Source organism: Nelumbo lutea, chromosome 2, assembly GCF_056320005.1.
Source record: "Nelumbo lutea isolate HS-2025 chromosome 2, American lotus-T2T, whole genome shotgun sequence".
Classification (NCBI taxonomy): Eukaryota; Viridiplantae; Streptophyta; class Magnoliopsida; order Proteales; family Nelumbonaceae; genus Nelumbo; species Nelumbo lutea.
In genome coordinates, this window is record NC_142685.1 from 28,853,799 (window position 1) to 28,872,486 (window position 18,688).

General features: G+C 39.7%; 1 protein-coding gene across 1 annotated transcript in view; it reads right to left on the reverse strand.

Annotated features, from left to right (window-relative positions):
- Positions 1-3,264: 3,264 nt before the first annotated feature.
- LOC148869483 (putative chloride channel-like protein CLC-g) overlaps positions 3,265-18,688 on the reverse strand; it is a 34,219-nt gene continuing 18,795 nt past the window's right edge. Inside the window, exons 4-7 of the mRNA XM_088968936.1 lie at positions 7,884-8,146; positions 6,890-7,159; positions 5,669-6,797; positions 3,265-5,438 (exon numbers count right to left, since the gene is read on the reverse strand). Of these exons, the coding sequence (XP_088825062.1) occupies positions 5,337-5,438; positions 5,669-6,797; positions 6,890-7,159; positions 7,884-8,146 (1,764 nt within the window). The 3' untranslated portion in view covers positions 3,265-5,336. The remainder of the gene's footprint in view (positions 5,439-5,668; positions 6,798-6,889; positions 7,160-7,883; positions 8,147-18,688) is intronic.

An 18,688-nucleotide genomic window follows, 5' to 3' on the forward strand; every position in this document is an offset into this window, starting at 1 on the left:
TCCAGAGGTTCTCTCTCTCTCTCTCTCTCTCTCTCTCTTCTCCATTTTCTTCTTCTCTTCTCCCTCTCCCTCCCTCCCTTTCTTCTCCATTTTCTTCTTCTCTTCTCCCTTTCCCTTACTCCTCTCTCTTCTTCTTGATTAACTCGGTCCAATCTTCAACTCTCTTTCATTTCTTCTCCTTTCTTTTTTATTGTTTTTTTCTTTTATTCTTTTTTGTAGGGATTTTAGTACAGAGGCGAAGTGTTGGGCGGTGTCCTTAATCGCTACTTTGATTTTCACTATCAGTAACTGTTCCCTTATTTTATTCCACCAGCATTTATAGTTCCGAATAATTAAAGTTCTGGGTGGATCCAGTTATGACGATAACAGATCCGACGATTAAAATTCCGGGTGGTTAATGTTCCAGTTTTGGTAATAATAGTTTTGGCAGTTTCAGTTCTGGGTTGTTAAAGTTCTAGTTGGTTCCACTTCTAGCGTAACAGTTCCGGTAGTTTCAGTTCCGAGTGGTTAACAATCAAGTTGGTTTAACTTCTGGCAATAATAGTTCTGACTATTACATTTTCCAGGTGATTAAACTTCCAGTTGGTTTTAGTTTCAGTGATAATAGTTCCGGTGGTTATGATTCTAGCCTATTAAAGTTCCAGTTTAGTAATTAAAGTTATGGCAAATCGCTATCTCTCCTGTTGGTGATTCTGTCTCACCATTTGTCCGTTGCAGAAGTTTCTTTAATTTCTCCTTTATCTACTATGAATATTTTGTTTTTTCTAGAGACTTGTATTCTTGCTTGGTATTGTTACCACTTCTCTATTTTCATATAATGTTTTTATGCTTTCATGCTTGGTATTGTGGCCACTGCTTTGTATTCATACATGTTTCATAGTTGAATGAAATATGATGTTTTGCTTAAAAAAAATCTTTTTCTCACATGGATATGCTAGTTCTGGGTCACTCTTAATTTTCATTCATATTGGTTTGTTCAATAAAAAAGACTGAATGAAATAAACCAAATTTCTACAAGGAAAACTGAATGAAAAACTAAATTAAGGAATATCAAAATAACTGAATTGATTTTCTTATTTGGTTATTTCAGTTATATATATAATTTTTGAATTTTATCCCCATAAATTATAAGAGTAAAAAATATAATCTGAACTACTATTGTTCAGCTCATTCAATTTTTTCTTATTAAATCTTATATTTAAGATATTAATCCCATACAGGAGATTCATGTGTGCATTGGTCTATAAAATGTTATAGTTCAAGCAAATTAATTCATCTAATAGTCACCTTCCTCTACCAAATATCATGGGTTTACATTTTGGTGCCCTAAGGAACTCACACGGTCACACCCTGGATTCAAGTCTTTGTTCGGAGATGTTTATGTCAAATCCCTCCACCAAAGACATGTTAGCCAATACTAAGAAGAGTGATGGTTTATACCCTCTTTGTCACGAAACCAAAAAAGATTTGAATCATTTGTTTCTTCAATTTTATATTCAGTTATGTGTAGGGGTGTCAATGGATTGGACTGTTTAAATCAAAATCAATTTTAATGGATTGGATAGGCTAATGATACATCTCGTGTGTCTCATTGGGTTTCATCCATTGTTTTTAAAATTGGACCGGAAAAACCGGGAATCAGTCACCTGATCGGTTTTGTTTTCTTCTAAAATCGTATTTTCCTTCAAAACCGTTGATTTTGGTCAACAAATCACTGAACTGACCAGTTAACCGTTCAAACCGTTCAAACCATTCAAACAATTTTGACCATTTTCTAATTTTTTATTTTTTATCAAAACAAATCAACCATTTGAATCAAACGGTCGGACCGTTCAAACCGATAACCGAACCCCTGACCGATTCGTTTTTAAAAACCATGGTTCCACCTATTAATCCGGTTATCAAGATTAAAGTTGATGGTGCACACTTGACATTCAAGCCCAGGTATTATTATGCGGAACCATCTTTGGTGAGTTCGTGTTTGGCCAGTACCCACGTGGCAACTTCATGCTATTATGGTCGATTGCAGGGAGCTTTTGCTTATGTTTCATACTTCAAAAGTTTCCTATATTTCACGCAAAGGCAATAGAGTTGCATACACTTTTTAGCAAAGTATGGTTGTTATGTTACCCGGATCACTTTTTGGTCTTTCATTTCTAATTTTCTCATACTTGTACTGATTGATGATTTGATGTAATGAAAGGGAATTTCTCGAAAAAAATTCAAAATTTTCTCATTAAATTTAAGATTTAGCATATTTTTTTTATCATAAATAAATTCTATTAATTAGATCCAATATTCAATACTTTTAACTATATACAATTTATATTTTTTAAAATTAACCAAAAAATGGAACTATTCTTCCATCAAACAATTCAACCATTTGAGTCAAATGGAAATGAAAAACAAATGTGATAAACAATAAATCATTTTTATTGAATGATGGAAATAAAAAACAAAATTTAAAATTGATCCATAGAAAGATAAAAAACGCAACAAATGATGGAAAAACATAGAAATTTTGTAGAAAACATTTCGGTACATCTCTAATATTATATATTTATCCTATCAAGCAAAAGTAAGTGCAATAAATAAGAATTATTTTTTGTACACATAAAAATATGAAAAATAATAAAAAAATAGGACCCATATTATTATCATCATCATCTAAAATTACCACGTACAAAGGCACATCTACATTTTCTAGTACAATCAAATGTAATAGATCAAATATTAGACAATGAGAGAAAACCTTTGGTGGTGGTTTGGAGAACACTAGATGGTTGTTTTATATATTGAGTTTATTTCAGTAATAAGCTTAACTATTGTTGTCCTTGAATTTGCGATAAACCCTCCATATTGGCTTGAGGGGAACTAGAGTAATGTCATCAAGCTAATCTCAGACAAGCAACTAAGGGATCCCTTCTACCTGCTTCTCATACTGGTCATCCACTCCGGAATTCATGAGGTCAGAGATTTCTGGTGATATCTAATCTGTTTTTGTGGAATAAAATCAGCCCCACGGCTTTCATATGTATATTGGTTTAAATGCCAAAAACCCCTTATATTGGATGTATAATAAGGGCTCGTTTGGCTCATGATCAGACCGGAATTGGAATTAAAATCAGAATGATCTATTCTCCTTATCTGTTTGGTTCAGGCAGGAATCGGAATCAGATTCCAATTGATACTGTTTAGTTCATGAAGAGGCTGGGATCCGAATTAACTATGATTTTCAATTTTGTTCTTAATAAAAAACATATAAAAAAATAAAAAATCCCTAAAAATTCCAAGTCCAATACAATCCAATTACCATGTAAAGAGATAGATAAAGCTATCAACTAAACCAAGTTTGGTCCAATCCAATCCAACTTGTGTCTATTTATAAATGGACGGGATCCAATCCAACTTGTGTCTATTTATAAATGGGCGGGATCCAATCCAAACCTACTACAAACCAAACCCAAACCAATCTAATTAATCCAATCCAAACACTCCCAAATGGCAAGTACGAAACTGCTGAGTTGTGTAGAAACATCAGAAACAAATGAGAACAACCAAGTGATCAAAGAAATGCAGACCGAATCGAACCAGAAACAGGTGGCGGAGCAGGAAGACCCTTGCAGAACACAGGCAAGAAGAATAACTGCACACTTTTCATGATAATCCTCGAAGCTGGATCGATAAGTTTCAATAGCCACCCTCTTCTCCCCATGTTTATGGGGTTCGGGATAGCGCTCACCAGCCTATCGTAAGGCATCAATACGACTCTCTGAAATGGCTTCTTCTGGAATTTCCCACTTGCTCCTCCTTCGTACCCTCCTACCGCCGTCGCCATGAAAGCTCAATTCCAAGCTCAATTCAAGACACAGAAACGGAAACAACACCCACCTATAATAGGATTTTTACTTTTTCATTTCCCAAAAGAAGAGAGAGATCCATGATCACTTACCTGGCCGGAGTAGTTCAGGTTGGATCTTCATAGCTCAGCCGCTGAACTGTTGAAGGGTTTGAAGGAGGGAGTGACGAGAGATGAGAAAGAGGGTTGGAAACTTGGAATCAGGGGTTTGAGGGGTTTCTTTGTCATTTTCATTTTTCTTGTTTTAATCAACTGGAATGGGAATCCAATTACAAGGGGGTGGGCCGGGAATGGCCATTCCCTCAAATGGGGAAATGCCATTCAGCTCGGAGTGGGAATCTGATTCCGATTACACTCAACCAAACGGCTGGTCCGATTCTGGGTCTATTCCTGAGAACCTTTCGGTGAAAGTGAAACACTTCTACCCAATCATTTGTACAAAACTACAAATAAAAGTGGAAGAAATAAAACGGGTTTGATACAGAAACATCACCAAGATAGCAATAGAAGAATGATATATTCAACATGATATTATTTACAAAACAGACTTTCATTAACTGGTAGAATAGGAGCATTGTCCCTTCGTTTTTTTTTTCATGATTATCTTCATAATCACCATCTCTATCTTCTTATATGTAATCAGAACAGGGGTTCCACCCTTAATTTTTTTTACCATTGTTTTCTTTGGAACTAATAGACTTGCACATGCTCAAATTACTGCTATAGTTTGTCTAGGCAAGAAGGTGACAAAGCGCTCCTATCTCACCTAGTTTCATCTTGGGGGCTTGACAACTATGACAGTGGCTTGAATGACATGATCTTCTGCAACACATAAACTCTATTCAGTCGTGGATGACAAATTATAACCTCTGAGGACTGTTAAATTGAAATTAATTCCTGAACCCTGTTAGTTAGCTAATTAACAAGTAAAACTTCAGCAAGAGAAGGCTCCTAATTTAAGAGCAGAGTTTCATTTTCTCAATTGTGCAAGAAAAGGTGCTCCAGGGAATGTTGAATGGGTCTTCAAAGATACCGGTTCAATTATCTCTAAATTTTTTTCTACCAGAAAGCAGAGGAGTGACACTTGTTTTGTCAGTAGGAGGGAATGACATAGTCTTACACAGGAAACATGCCTCGTTTTAGAACTCATTCTTGCACATCGTTCCTGTATGCAAGTACTTAAAAAACCAAAAGTCACCATGTTTTGATTCTTTTATGGAATAAATCAATTTTTTAGCACCAATATAATTTTTCATTTGATACAGTCATGTGGATAATACAAGCTTATCCTTTTGATGGATTTAGGGGAACAGTAAATTGGACCTAAGACAATGATATAAAGGAATAAAAAATAAGCCAAAGTCATTGCTGCTAAGCTAACCAGTTCAACATTAGTGACAAGCCCTGAAACTCATCTAGGGTGCCTTCTTTAAAAATTTAAATAAACAGGGGTGAAGGGTTTGGGGGGGAGGGAGAATCAAAATTTCTTCTGCCTGCTCTCTAGCAGGAAAGGGTGTAGTCCCAATACATGCTCCGGCATAAAATCATGCCTTGTCAGTATGCCTACTACTGGTGATCTCTGCAATAAAAAAGTAATCAGTCAAAAAACAGTCAGCAAACCCACTGCTAACACAAAGATCAAGCTGATATAGATAAGCCTAACTATGAGACATAGGAGAGGCTGTCACCCGCACAGTCATTACAGTAAAGTTTGCATCACATACACCATAATGGCCTAACAGTCCCTGATTATATCTTTAGGTAGCTATGAGCAAGAACAAGCTAAATAAATGAGACAGGATTTCTTACAGTAGAGGTCTTTGGTACCACCAACAGGTGTCTCAGACCAACTTTGCGAAAAAGAATGAGAGCCTTTGCTAGTGACATTGTCTCCAAAACAGTATATGGTGAAGCATTTGTAAAGGGATGCAAATCTATAAACATATCCATTTCTTCCTCAGTCACTTCTATATTGTCTATAGTTTCATATTTTGTTGAACCCCGTTTGGCAAAATCATTGGCAGAAAACTGCTTCGTGACATCACTGCTTGTGAGAATTGGAGTGGATAAGAATGCTTTTTTCTTTAGAAGCACAATAAGGTGGTCTCGAAGGACTAGACCGGACAAAACAGGGTCGTATGAAACAGGTGGCTCATCAATCACTGGGAATCCATGGTGTCCTGTAGTTTTGAGTACATGCACTATATTCCGCACCTTTTCTATGCCATTAAAGCATTGAAGTGGCCCTGTGACAACATCACCAACTGTCAGCTGTCTCATGTATGGCTCTGCATGAGCTTCTAGATAAGGAAAACCCTTCAATTTCATAATAATGTCATATATATTTTGGTTAAAGGTATCTGCGACAGTCTTGGATACAAGAAGGACCAGCATTATCATGGGCAACAACAACAGATTATTGGTCAGCTCCAAGAGAATAACACACAACGACACAGTCATCCTCATAGATCCACCCAGAAGAGAAGCAGCTCCTAACACAGCGAAGAGACCATTGTTGAGATTCGAGTGAGAACCCATAAGCATTCCAACAAGGCGTCCATAGCTTGCCCCTGTCAAAATAGCAGGCATAAAGAGACCTGATGGAGCTGCAAGCCCATAACTGAAGATACCAAGAAAATAGCTAGCGACAAAGAAGACAAGTATAGATATGTAGTGGAACTCAGTATCAGTGCCCTTGCTGAAGAGATTTCTGATTGCATCATCATTTGTGTTGAAGAAAAGACTGGCAAGATCATTGTAGTGGCCAGGAGGACATTGAAACTTCTTATAATTACCAGACCTCCCTATTGTTGGGCATGCTTCGGTTGCATCAGCTGGACAAGGTCGACAAGGTGCAAGCCATGGTAAGCCAAATAAACAACATGATGTCAATATGGAGATTGAGCAAGCAAGAAGTATCCTGTAAGCATAGCCTTTCCTGAAATGATGGGAAAGTAACAAGGAGAATGAGTTAAATATTCCATGTTGTATCTCAAAAATCAATTGGTTTAAGAAGAAAATATTGGTTACCGATTGATGAAGCTATAGGTTCGGAGAACCTTCTCCAAAATAAAATTATATAAACTTCCCAATATACCTCCAATAACTCCAAGAACAAGGACAGGTGGTACATCAACAAGGTGATATATAACATTTGTTGATGTCACATCAAACATGATCAGCCCACCTTTTCCAAATAAACCACACTTTCCACTCTTGCAAAGGTCAGTCATAGCCCGAAGCACAATAGCAACCACTACAGTTGTGAAGAATGATCTCCACAGAAGGGCGCTTGTCCACCTGTGTAATGGTTTCGTAATGTTAAAATTTGTGAATAATGCCAATGTAATGTCATGATATTCTTACAAAAACATGGTGGTGGGGTACACAGTTAGCTGTGGTAGCTGGAGCAAACAGTTTGTACAACAATAACTTTAATAAGGGAAATAAAATTGAACAAATGCAAGGGTTTGCATGAGCGTTTGAAACAAGTTAAATGGCAAGATATTACTACAAGGCATCTCGGTGACAGAAACTCCCCGACTAATTCAATGCCAGGAAGTAATAGATCGACTGCATTTACCCAAAATTTCTAAAGTAACGTATGAAAACATGCAATAAGTCAGTCCATTATCAGATTATTAGGATCATCTGAAAGGTTAGGATATTTACTATTGGTTGATTGGATACTCTATCAACAATAACTGGCTATGGAGTAAAGATCCTATATTTCTATGTAATACTAGTATAGTAGTACATTCTGATATTATTACAACAACATAATAACTTAACCAAAATATCAAGGACATGTAGGTTAATGGATTGGGATAGAACAGGCTCCTATTCAGAGACTTTTCTTAATTATGGCCCACCTAGTTTCCTTATCTAGATAGTTGAGGTAGAACAATCTACAATCAGCATTGTACTTGGGAATGTTTGGCTGTATGTAGCATTTTTCTATACTCACAAAGAGGGAGAAAAAAAGAATGAAGCAAACAAGTGCAAATAAAAAACTTGTAAATACCATGATGCCATTTCTTCAAGAGCAAATAAAACACCTCCAACAGGTGCACGGAAAGCAGCAGCAATTCCAGCAGCTGATCCACAGGTTACAAGATCACATCTGTCTCTGTCATTGTTGAAGAAGCGTATCCATCTCCATGTTATACCATACTTCTTAGATCCACCCTGACCTAGCAGTGATGCAATGCAAGCACCAGTGTGCACCAGGGGCCCTGCCTTGCCCACATGGAGAGATGATGATACTGCTGTTATGCTACCAACAATCTGTGGTTGCACTCAACATTGACACAAGGCCTTTAGCTTTTGTCATCAAAACAGTGATGCTTTTTTAATTAGATGAAAGAGATAAAAAGAACTTCACAGCACAGTGAAGTGTAAAAAATATAAGCAAAACTTAATATTCTACGAAGAGGTGTTTCATGATTAAGAAAAAGATACCAGTAAGAATCATGTGGAAAGATCTGGAGGAGGGAAAATCATGCCTTGTAATCATACTTCCAATTAAGAAATATGCTCATACATTTGTTCCAGAGCAGACCAGGTATAGTTCATGGCTTCATGTATTGCTCTTCTCTACTATAAGCTGATGTGGAAGGACATAGTTTGGTTTGGGATTTCATGTGTGGAATGATTTTCTTTGATCATTTGTTTATGTGGATTAATATATACCTTCCTCCGAAATGGATATCTTTTCTTGGCTTCGGTTCAAATTGTATTGCATCCACACAGGAAATTCCAAACCAAATTATTGCCTTCCACATTAGCTTATAGTAGACAAGAGCAAATGCATGAAGCCATGAACTAAATCCTGTCTTCTCTGGAACATATGTCTGATAATAATCCTTAATTGGAAGGATAATCACAACCAGGGCTGAGGTCATCCTAACACCACTTACTCAGAGACAACAGAAGTCAGCACCTTGATAAATTTATTGGACTAGAATTGAAAGGAAGAGGAACATGTTGCAAGGCTCAGATCTTTTCCCCAGGATGAAAAACAAAGAACATAACTAGAATAACAAACAAACCATTGGAAGCTAATAAGTTAAATGGGTTGAAGTAGGTAAAATAAAGTAAAAAAAAAAGAGCCTTTACATGTGATTTTTGCCATACTTATGATAATTGTAAACTTATGGAAAACTACATCCAATAACTCCCAAGATCCTATTTTAGTCCCTTGCTTAAATTACAAATTTTTATCAGTTTATAGAAAAAAAAAAACTATTCCCTTTAAATTGAATTCTAAGTATGGTCTTCTTTTCCATATACCAAAAGTCCTTTCATATACATAGAACTGAAGGCATGGATGCTGAAATTCTTTCTTTCATAAAGTAATTTTCAAGATATACATGCTTAACTCAATATTTATTCCAATTATTTGGTTCAGCAATCCAAGTATTTTATTTAACCAAATAATGTACCAGAAGAAACAAAAAGAACTCACAAGCAGTTCCACAAATAACATACAAGTAGAATTCTAAATAAAAGTGATAAATTAAGACTGTTCCAACTTTAATAAAGAAAAGAAAATGTGAAGAAAAGGATAGGAGAAAGAAAGAGAAGAAGATAGGAAGAGAAAAAGAAGGGAAGGAGAAGAAAAGGAGAAGAAAAGAGGAAGACTAGCAAGAAGAGAAATCTAATATTCTCTCCTTACTGTCGAACCAAGTTGTATTAGAATTCTACTAAAGCTGAAATGACTACAATACCCTTAGGTAAGTTACAACAGACATAAGAGAGAAAAATAACATGAAAAAAGACAATAATGCCCTTGTTAACTAATTCTAACACTCACCCTCAAGCTAGAGCATATATATCATAAATTTCCAGCTTGTTACAAATATAATCCATCCTTGAGTGACCCACACTCTTAGTAAAAATATCAGCTACTTGGTCTTTAGATTTAACATAGGGAGTAACAACCTCTGCACTTGTCACTTTCTCTCTCACAAAGTGGCAATCAACTTCAATGCGTTTAGTTCTTTCATGAAACACTGGATTAGAGGCAATATGTGTTGCAGCTTGGTTGTCACGAAACAATTTAATGGGTTTGTTAGTGGTGTTAGTGAAGGGGTATTTCAGTCTTTGTACTTGTTGAGAATGTTGATGTGTACGGTTATGTTAGTTCGAGTGCCTCTTACTTAAAGAAGGGCACTCAAGTCTTTTCCAATAAGTTAATAATATAATAACAGGTCTGGCCGAATCTAGGGATAACTTCTCTCTAATTCGAACCAGCCTTTCTCTCTTTCCTCGCTTTTCTCTCTTCTTCTTTCCTCTCCTACTTCTTGCTGTTTACTTTACTTTACAGTCAACGAACAAGACAGAATTCTAGGGCAGGTCAAACTTCAACATGGTATCAGAGCCAGGTTCACCAAATCAGACTTGCTAGAATTCTGTCTTCTGCGCATTCGAATTAGGTTTCTCTTGGGTTTCTCAGCTATGAGTTGGAGATTGGGAAAAGGGCTGAAAAGGAGTGATCGCCCTCTTCCCTAGGAGGTTCCTATGCCTCCGATTGTGCCGTTGGTGATTGGTTGTTGTGGTTTCTAAGCCCTAGTTAGGGCTGGTACGTGTGGTGCAGTGGTGTCTCAGCCCTTCGTGTGGTTGGCCTTTAGGCGATGAGGTAAAGTTTTTTTTTTATGCATATTTTTCTATTATGAAATACATGAGAGGTGTAGTACAGTTCACATGATGGGTTTTCAGATTGCAGTATGCTAGGGTTTATGCATATTTTTCTGGTTTGTGTGTGATTCGAAGGGCAATAGTGTCTACTTAATGGTGAAACTTCCTGTAGTTGTGGATTAGGATTGGTGGTGTTACAAGTGTGGTTTTCAGCATTTGATATCGCTGAAATCAGTGTGTAGACTTCGGTGAGTAGGGGTTGTGGTGTTGCAGTTTTCAGCATTTAATACTGCTGAAATCAGTGTGCAAATTTCGATGAGTAGGGTTTGTGGTGTTGCAGTTCTCAGCATTTATTACTGTTGAAATCAGTGTGCAAATTTCGGTGAAGTGTCTGTGTGTAGTGTGCAGTGTGTAGTGCTCATAATTCAATGCTCAGAATTCAGTGATAAGGGAGTTCGGCAATGGCAAATAACAGTGATAGTAAACCTAGTGTCATGATATATACTGACTACCTGAATGTCCAAATGACCTCCATTAAACTGAATGGAGAGAATTATGTCCCTTGGGCCAAGTCTGTAGAGGTTTTTCTGAAGGCGAAGAAGAAAGTGAAGCATATAAGAGAGGAGAAACCCCCCACTAATTCTCAGGAGTATGAAGACTGGGAACAGGAAGATGCGCAGATCATTACATGGTTGTGGAATAGTATGGAACCCAAAATCAGTGTGAACTTCATGTTTCTTGACACAACCAAAGAAGTGTGGGATCATGCTAAGAAACTGTATTCAGGTCAGGATAATACCACTAGGGTATACCAACTGTATCAGGAATACTTCAATCTGCAACAGGGAAATCAAAGCCTTGAGGAGTACTATGCCAGTGAGAGGAATATCCATAATGAATTAAATGTCTATCATCCTCTCACTTTAGATGTCAAAGTTCAACAGCAACAGCGAGAGCAGCTTGATGTGATACGGTTTCTGGTGGGGCTGAAGTCTGAGTATGAACCAGTATGAACCCAGATACTAGGGGGATCTGCTCTTCCATCTTTGGAGGTGTTTGTTCGTCTTCGAAGGGCTTCCATTGGATCTATGGACTCTAATGTCTCTGATAAATCAGCATTTGCAGTGTCGAGAGGTCGAGGTGGCAGAAGTGGGGCTCGAGGAGCCCAGCCTGGTAGGAGTGGTAGTGGTGGATCTACACATATCCGTGGTGGTGGTCGTACTGGAGGCAGAGGTTCAGGGGGAGCTCGTGGTAGAGGACGTGGCTCGGGCCCACGGAAGTGTACTCATTGTGGTTTGGATGGACATACCATTAACTACTGCTATGACTTACATGGTCCTCCCTCGATGTGGGCCAACCATGCCATGACTAGTGACACCAGTTTCAGCTCTAGACAGGAGAACCGGTCAGTTGACCCGATGCCTTCTACTCCCTCAGATGGTCCAGGCAAGGAGATGGTGAGTGTTCCTCGGGATGAGTATGAGAGGTTTGTTCAATCCAAGTCGCAGCAGAACACAGCTTCCTTTGCACACTCAAGTATGGCTTGTTTGGCATCCACACCAACCCCTGGATTATTGACTCTGGAGCCTCTGATCACACGACGGGAACTCCAGGTGTGTTTTCATCTCTCACTCATTGCTCAACATCACAATCTGGTACCCTTGCTAATGGCTCCACATCATCTATCTGTGGTGTTGGTAATGTTGACCTAGACCCTGTATCCCTATCCTTTGTTTTATATGTACCTAAGCTTCCATTTAATCTTATGTCTGTTAGTAAGCTGACCAAGTCCCTTAAGTGCTCCATCACATTTTACCCTTCTATGTGTGTTTTTCAGGATCTCAAGACGGGGATGAAGATTGGTGGAGGGCATGAAGCCGGTGGACTGTATTATCTTGATGGTGGTGGACGAACGTCAACGGCCCTTCAGTCGTCCATTTCTCCTCTCCAGTGGCATTGTAGATTTGGTCATCCTTTGTTGAAAGTGTTGCAATCCTTAGTCCCTTCATTGAGTCAACTTTCTGTTTTAGATTGTGAGTCATGTCAACTTGGGAAACACTATCGTGTTCCCTTTCGTTCTAGGGTCGATAACCGTGTGTCAAGTCTTTTTTCTTTAATTTATTCAGATGTTTGGGGTCCTTATAAAGTGATGTCATATAATGGATACTGATATTTTATTATTTTTGTTCATGACTGTTCAAGAATGGCGTGGCTCTATTTAATGAAAGAAAGAAGTGAATTATTTGCCATCTTCCAGAAATTTTATGCTGAGTTCCGCAATCAATTTGGCGTTCACATCAAAATGTTCTGATAATGGTCGTGAATATTTGTCTTCATCTTTTCAAGAATACTTGGACCAACATGGCATTACACACCAAACTTCATGTACCTACACTCCGGAACAAAATAGGGTTGCTGAGAGAAAGAACCACCATCTTGTAGGGTTCCCAAAACCTTTTGGAGCGATGCAATGCTCACCTCTTGTTTCTTAATTAATCGGATGCCCACGTCTATCCTTGATGGTCGTTCTCCTTTTAGTGTCTTATTCCCCAACATGTCTCCGTTTCCGCTTTCTCCTCGGGTATTTGGGTGTGTCTTCTTCGTTCATAATCTGGGTCCCGGGATTGACAAGTTAGATGCACGTTCCCTGAAGTGTATCTTCCTTGGCTATTCCCAAACTCAGAAAGGGTACAAGTGTTATCATCCCAGTTCTCGTCGTTCCTTGGTTTGTGCTGATGTTACATTCTTCAAGTCTACTCCGTTCTTCGTGGGGTCCGGTGCTGCTGCTTCCTCCACATCACCACCTCCTCTTCCTCTTCCTATGGCTGATCCACCTCCTCTAATTCCAGTCATGCCTACGTCCTTGCCTCCGGTGCCATCGCCCGCGTGTACCAGCTGCAGCTCCTCCAGCTTCATCACCGTCGACAGATCCAGTTCCAGCTCCAACACCAGCCTCCGACCTAGATCTTCCTATTGCCTTCCGGAAAGGTAAACGTACCTGCACCCCTCACCCTATTTCCAATTTTGTTTCACTTACCCACCTCTCCGCCTCCCATCGCCAGTCCATATCTTTGTTATCCTCAGTGGTTGTTCCTAAGGATGTCTAGGAAGCCCTTACCTCTCCAGAGTAGTGTCATGCTATGGAAGAAGAGCTCTCTGCTCTGCATCATAATCACACGTGATCTCACCGCTCTTCCTCCTGGGAAGCAGGCTGTCGGTTGTAAGTGGGTGTATAGTGTTAAGTACTTGCCAGATGGTCGTGTTGAGCGCCTGAAGGCGCGGCTGGTTGCCAAAGGGTACTCCCAAACCTATGGCATTGACTACGCAGAGACATTCTCCTCGGTTGCTAAGATATAGTCAGTTCGTGTCGTCATCTCCCTTGCAGCTATGTATGATTGGCCTCTCCATCAACTAGATATCAAAAATGCCTTTTTGCATGGTGATTTGCTCGAAGAGGTCTACATGGAGCAACCACCCGGGTTTGTTGCTTAGGGGGAGGATGGTAAGGTATGCAGGCTTAAGAAGGCTATTTATGGACTTAAACAGTCCCCTCGAGCATGGTTTGGTAGGTTCAGTGAGGTGTTCAAGAAGTTTGGTATAAAACAATGCCAAGTTGATCACTCTATCTTCAGTTTTGACTCTTTGGCAGGCAAAATAATATAGGTGGTGTATGTGGATGATATCGTTGTGACTGGGAATGATAAAATGGGCATTGACAGATTGAAGGCACTCCTACAGGAACACTTTCAGACAAAGGACCTTGGCAAGTTGAAATACTTTTTGGGCATAGAGGTAGCAAGATCTAAGCATGGCATGAATTTGTGTCAGAGGAAATATGTGCTTGATTTACTGGAAGAAACAGGGTTGTTGGGTACTAAACCGACTGAGACACCTATGGAAACAAATATGAGGCTGAGCAGTGATATGGGTGAAGTATTTGAAGATCCTGGTAGATACCGACGGCTTGTAGGCAAACTAAACTATCTAACCATTACTCGGCCAGATATTTCATTTGCGGTTAGTGTGGTGAGTCAGTTCAGGCAGAAACCTTTGGTCCCACATTGGAATGCAGTGCTAAGGATTGTGAGGTATCTAAAAGGAGCTCCTAGTCGTGGTTTGCTGTACAGGAGTGGTGGAAAACTGGTAGTAGAAGGATACACCGATGCTGATTGGGCAGGTTCTATGTCTGATAGATGATCTACCACAGGCTATTGCACCTTTCTGGGGGGTAACCTGGTAACGTGAAAAAGTAAGAAGCAAATAGTTGTGGCAAGAAGCAGTGCAGAAGCAGAATATAGGGCCATGGCACATACTGCTTGTGAATTAGTGAGGCTGAGGAACCTTCTATAGGAGATAGGATATGACATCAGTACTCCAATGAAGCTCTATTGTGACAATCAGGCAGCAGTTCATATCTCTTCCAAGCCAGTGTTTCATGAAAGAACCAAGCACATCGAAGTTGACTGCCATTTTGCGAGAGAGAAGGTGCTGAATGGGGTGATAGAAACTACATATGTTAGTACGGGAAACTGAATGGGGTGATAGAAACAACATATGTTAGTACGGGAAACCAGTGGGCAGACTTGTTTACAAAAGGTTTGAGTTGGGGGAGAGTGGACTACATATGTAACAAGCTGGGATTATATGATATATACTCACCAGTTTGGTGTTAGTGATGTTAGTGAAGGGGTATTCCAGTCTTTGTACTTGTTGAGAATGTTGATGTGTACGGTTACGTTAGTTTGAGTGCCTCTTACTTAAAGAAGGGCACTCAAGTCTTTTCCAATAAGTTAATAATATAATAACAGGTCTGTCCGAAACTAGGGATAACTTTTCTCTAATTCGAGCCAGCCTTTCTCTCTTTCCTCTCTTTTCTCCTTCTTCTTTCCTCTCCTACTTCTTGTTGTTTACTTTACTTTACAGTCAACGAACAAGACAGAATTCTAGGGCAGGTCAAACTTCAACAGGGTTGACAAATTGTGATATTCATCTCTTGAAGAAGATGCTTCAACCAAACTAGTTCACAGGTGGCATGGGCCATTGCCCTGAATTCAGCTTTAGCACTACTCCTAGCAACCACACTTTGCTTCTTGCTCTTCCAGGTAACTAGATTTCCACACAAAAAGGTACAATAACATGTAGTAGATTTCCAGTCCATCGGAGACCCTACCTAATCTGCATCTGAGTACCCTACCAAAGACATATCTCCCCCTTTCTTATATGTAGAGAACACTGATGTGGGCCCCACTGCAGTGGTCCCACTATGTTCGTAGGACAGCAATATTTGTTTCAGTTATAGTAGTGTCAGTTTGAGTCAGTTTGCTCATTCAATTGTTATTTATTTCAGTTTTATTTACTTTCTTTATTATGTAAGTACCAAGGGCAGATGTGTCCTTTCATCATGTACTAAACATAAACCTATAAATATTAAGAGAGTGGCTGCGGCAGATCTGTTAGAATCTGTCCCTCCTTTCAGCAACTTGTGTTCTCTTGCTTCTCTTCTATTCTCTCCCTTTTCTCTCATCTTCTTTTCTGTTTTACAATCCTAAAACCTTTTAGGATTCAAGACTGATTACAGTCTTGATCTTCTACTTGGTATCAGAGCCTATCTAGGGCTTCTCATGTGTATCTAGTCCAGCCGATGACATGAGAACTAGCTAGGGCTGGATGCCTTGAAGAAGTTTTTCGGCGGCTGAATCTTGGAGATTACCAGGAGAGGTTCGCAGCGGTTGAAGACTTGCCGCAGCCTGCAGAGAGTTGGTAATCAGGAAGAGGCAACGAAGGCTAGGGTTCAGGTAACCCTAGAAGACAGTACACCGAAGGCAGGTAATCAGTAAGTAAGTTTGTTTCTTTACTGATTTTTAGAGATTGCAATCAGCCGAGATAGGTTGGACCTATCTAGAAAGAGGGGCCAAACTGTGTTCAAGTTTGCCCTAGGGTTTGACTTGCCGAACTGTGATTAAGTTTGTGTCTAGGGTTTGATTGTTGGGCAGAACCCCCTCTTCAAAGGGGATTAGTTTTTAGGGTTTCACAGTGCCCTACGACAAGTCCTACTGGTGCAGACTGTTTGGAGAGTGCAGCTGAGCACTTTAGTGATTTCATATCACTAATTTTCTTCAAACCTACAGTTGAAACCCTATTTTTTCTCTCACAGTAGTGGGTCCCATAGTAGTGGTTTCAGAGAACAGCATCTCAGATTGATAGGCGATTGATTTCAGATCAGTTTTGTGTTGGTATTCCTGATCGGATCAAACCCGTTTCAGATCAGTTTCAGATCGGTTTTGTGTTGGTATTTCTGATCGGATTAGATCAGTTTCAGATCAGATCAGTTTCGGATTAGCTTTCAGACTTACTTAACTTTGTTTTCTGGTATAATTGCTCTAACAGTTTGTAGCCACTGAATCTTGATCAAAGATGGAGTTCAAGGGTCAGGGAGATAGTAGTTTTGGAAACCACAGTTATGGTAATGTATCTGAAACTGGGTTTCAGATTACAACTATGAGATTTAATGGGTCAAATTATTTGGAGTGGGCACAATCAGCCATGATGGCTATTGGAGGAAGGGGAAAACTGGGTTACCTCTTGGGAGATGTGAAAGAACCTTCCAAGGAGGACCCAATATACACCAAGTGGGTTCAAGAGAACTATTTAGTTATGGCATGGCTGTGTAATTCCATGCAGCCACATATCAACCGAAATTACTTGTGGGCAAAGACAGCCAAAGAAATATGGGGTGTTGTGAAAGAAACCTATTCCCAACCCCTCAATGTTGCCAGAGCCTATGAACTAAAGTGTGAGGTGAACAGCCTTAAACAAGGAGAGAAGCCAGTTTCTTTCTACTTCTCTACCTAGAAATCCTTGTGGCATGAGATTGACCATCTGGAGACCCTTGAGTGGGAGAGTCCCAAAGATACACAGACTCAAAGAAAACAAGTTGAGACGAATAGGGTATTTGAGTTTCTGGTTGGTTTGAATTCAGAATATGACATTGTGCGACAACAAATATTGACAAGAGATAGTGTGACCCTTTCTCAAGCATACTCCTTGGTGCATAGTGAAGAGACCAGGAGGAAAGTTATGATGCAGCCTCAACCTTCTTTCCCAGCCTTGACAGCTATTAAACCCAAGCCAGGGGTGACTCAGAAAGGGACCAGAAGAAGGAAGATAAACGGGATCTGGTATGTGAACATTGCAAGAAACCCAAGCACACAAAAGATACTTGTTGGAAGCTACGTCCTCACTTGGTCCCAGCAAAACTGAGAAATAAGAAGGGTAATGCTCATATGGCTGTGAACACTGATTCAACATCCTCATCAGGTACATCCCTGGAGACTTTAGCTGCTGTTCGGGCTGCCCTCATATAGTTGGAAAAGGAAGTTGGAAGTTCAGCTCAGCCATCCCAGTCCCCATCAGCTCCTGTTACATCTGCATTTGCACATTCAGGTACTCGAGCCTCAGCTTACCATGCTTCAGCTCCAGGTAATACTGGTCACTACTGGGTAATAAATTCAGGTGCATCTGACCATATGACTAGCTTGCCATCTTTGTTTACTTCTTATCACTTGTCCTCTGGCCGAGATAGAGTATCCATTGCTGATGGCTCTCTCGTTCCCATTTCGGGCAAGGGGGACATCAAGTTATCGGACACTATCTCTTAATCTTTTGTTTTGCATGTTCCTAAGCTTGATACCAACCTCCTTTCAGTTAGTAGTATTACCAAACACATGAACTGTTCAGTAACCTTTTTCCCTGACCGATGTGTTTTTCAGGATTTGGAGACGAGGAAGGTGATTGGAACTGGCCGTGAGACGAACGGGATCTATCTGCTTGGGGAGAGTACCCGACGGGAAGAGTCAGTGGATAAGAAGTCTTTTGTTTCCCAGTTTGTGAGTTCAGTTATGCTTTGGCATAACCGGTTAGGTCATTTGTCTTTTAAGTCTTTGAAAAGTTTGCTTCCTGCATTATTTGAGTTTGTTGAGCTATCAGAGTTGAGGTGTGAGAGTTGTGAGCTTGCCAAACATCGTAGAACCTCTTATTCTTTAAGTAATAAAAGGAGTAATTTCCCTTTTGATATTGTGCATACTGATGTTTGGGGGCCATATCATATCTCTTCTATGGGTGGGTACAGATATTTTCTACTGTTTGTTGATGACCATACCCGGTTTTCTTGGGTATATCTTATGCATTCTC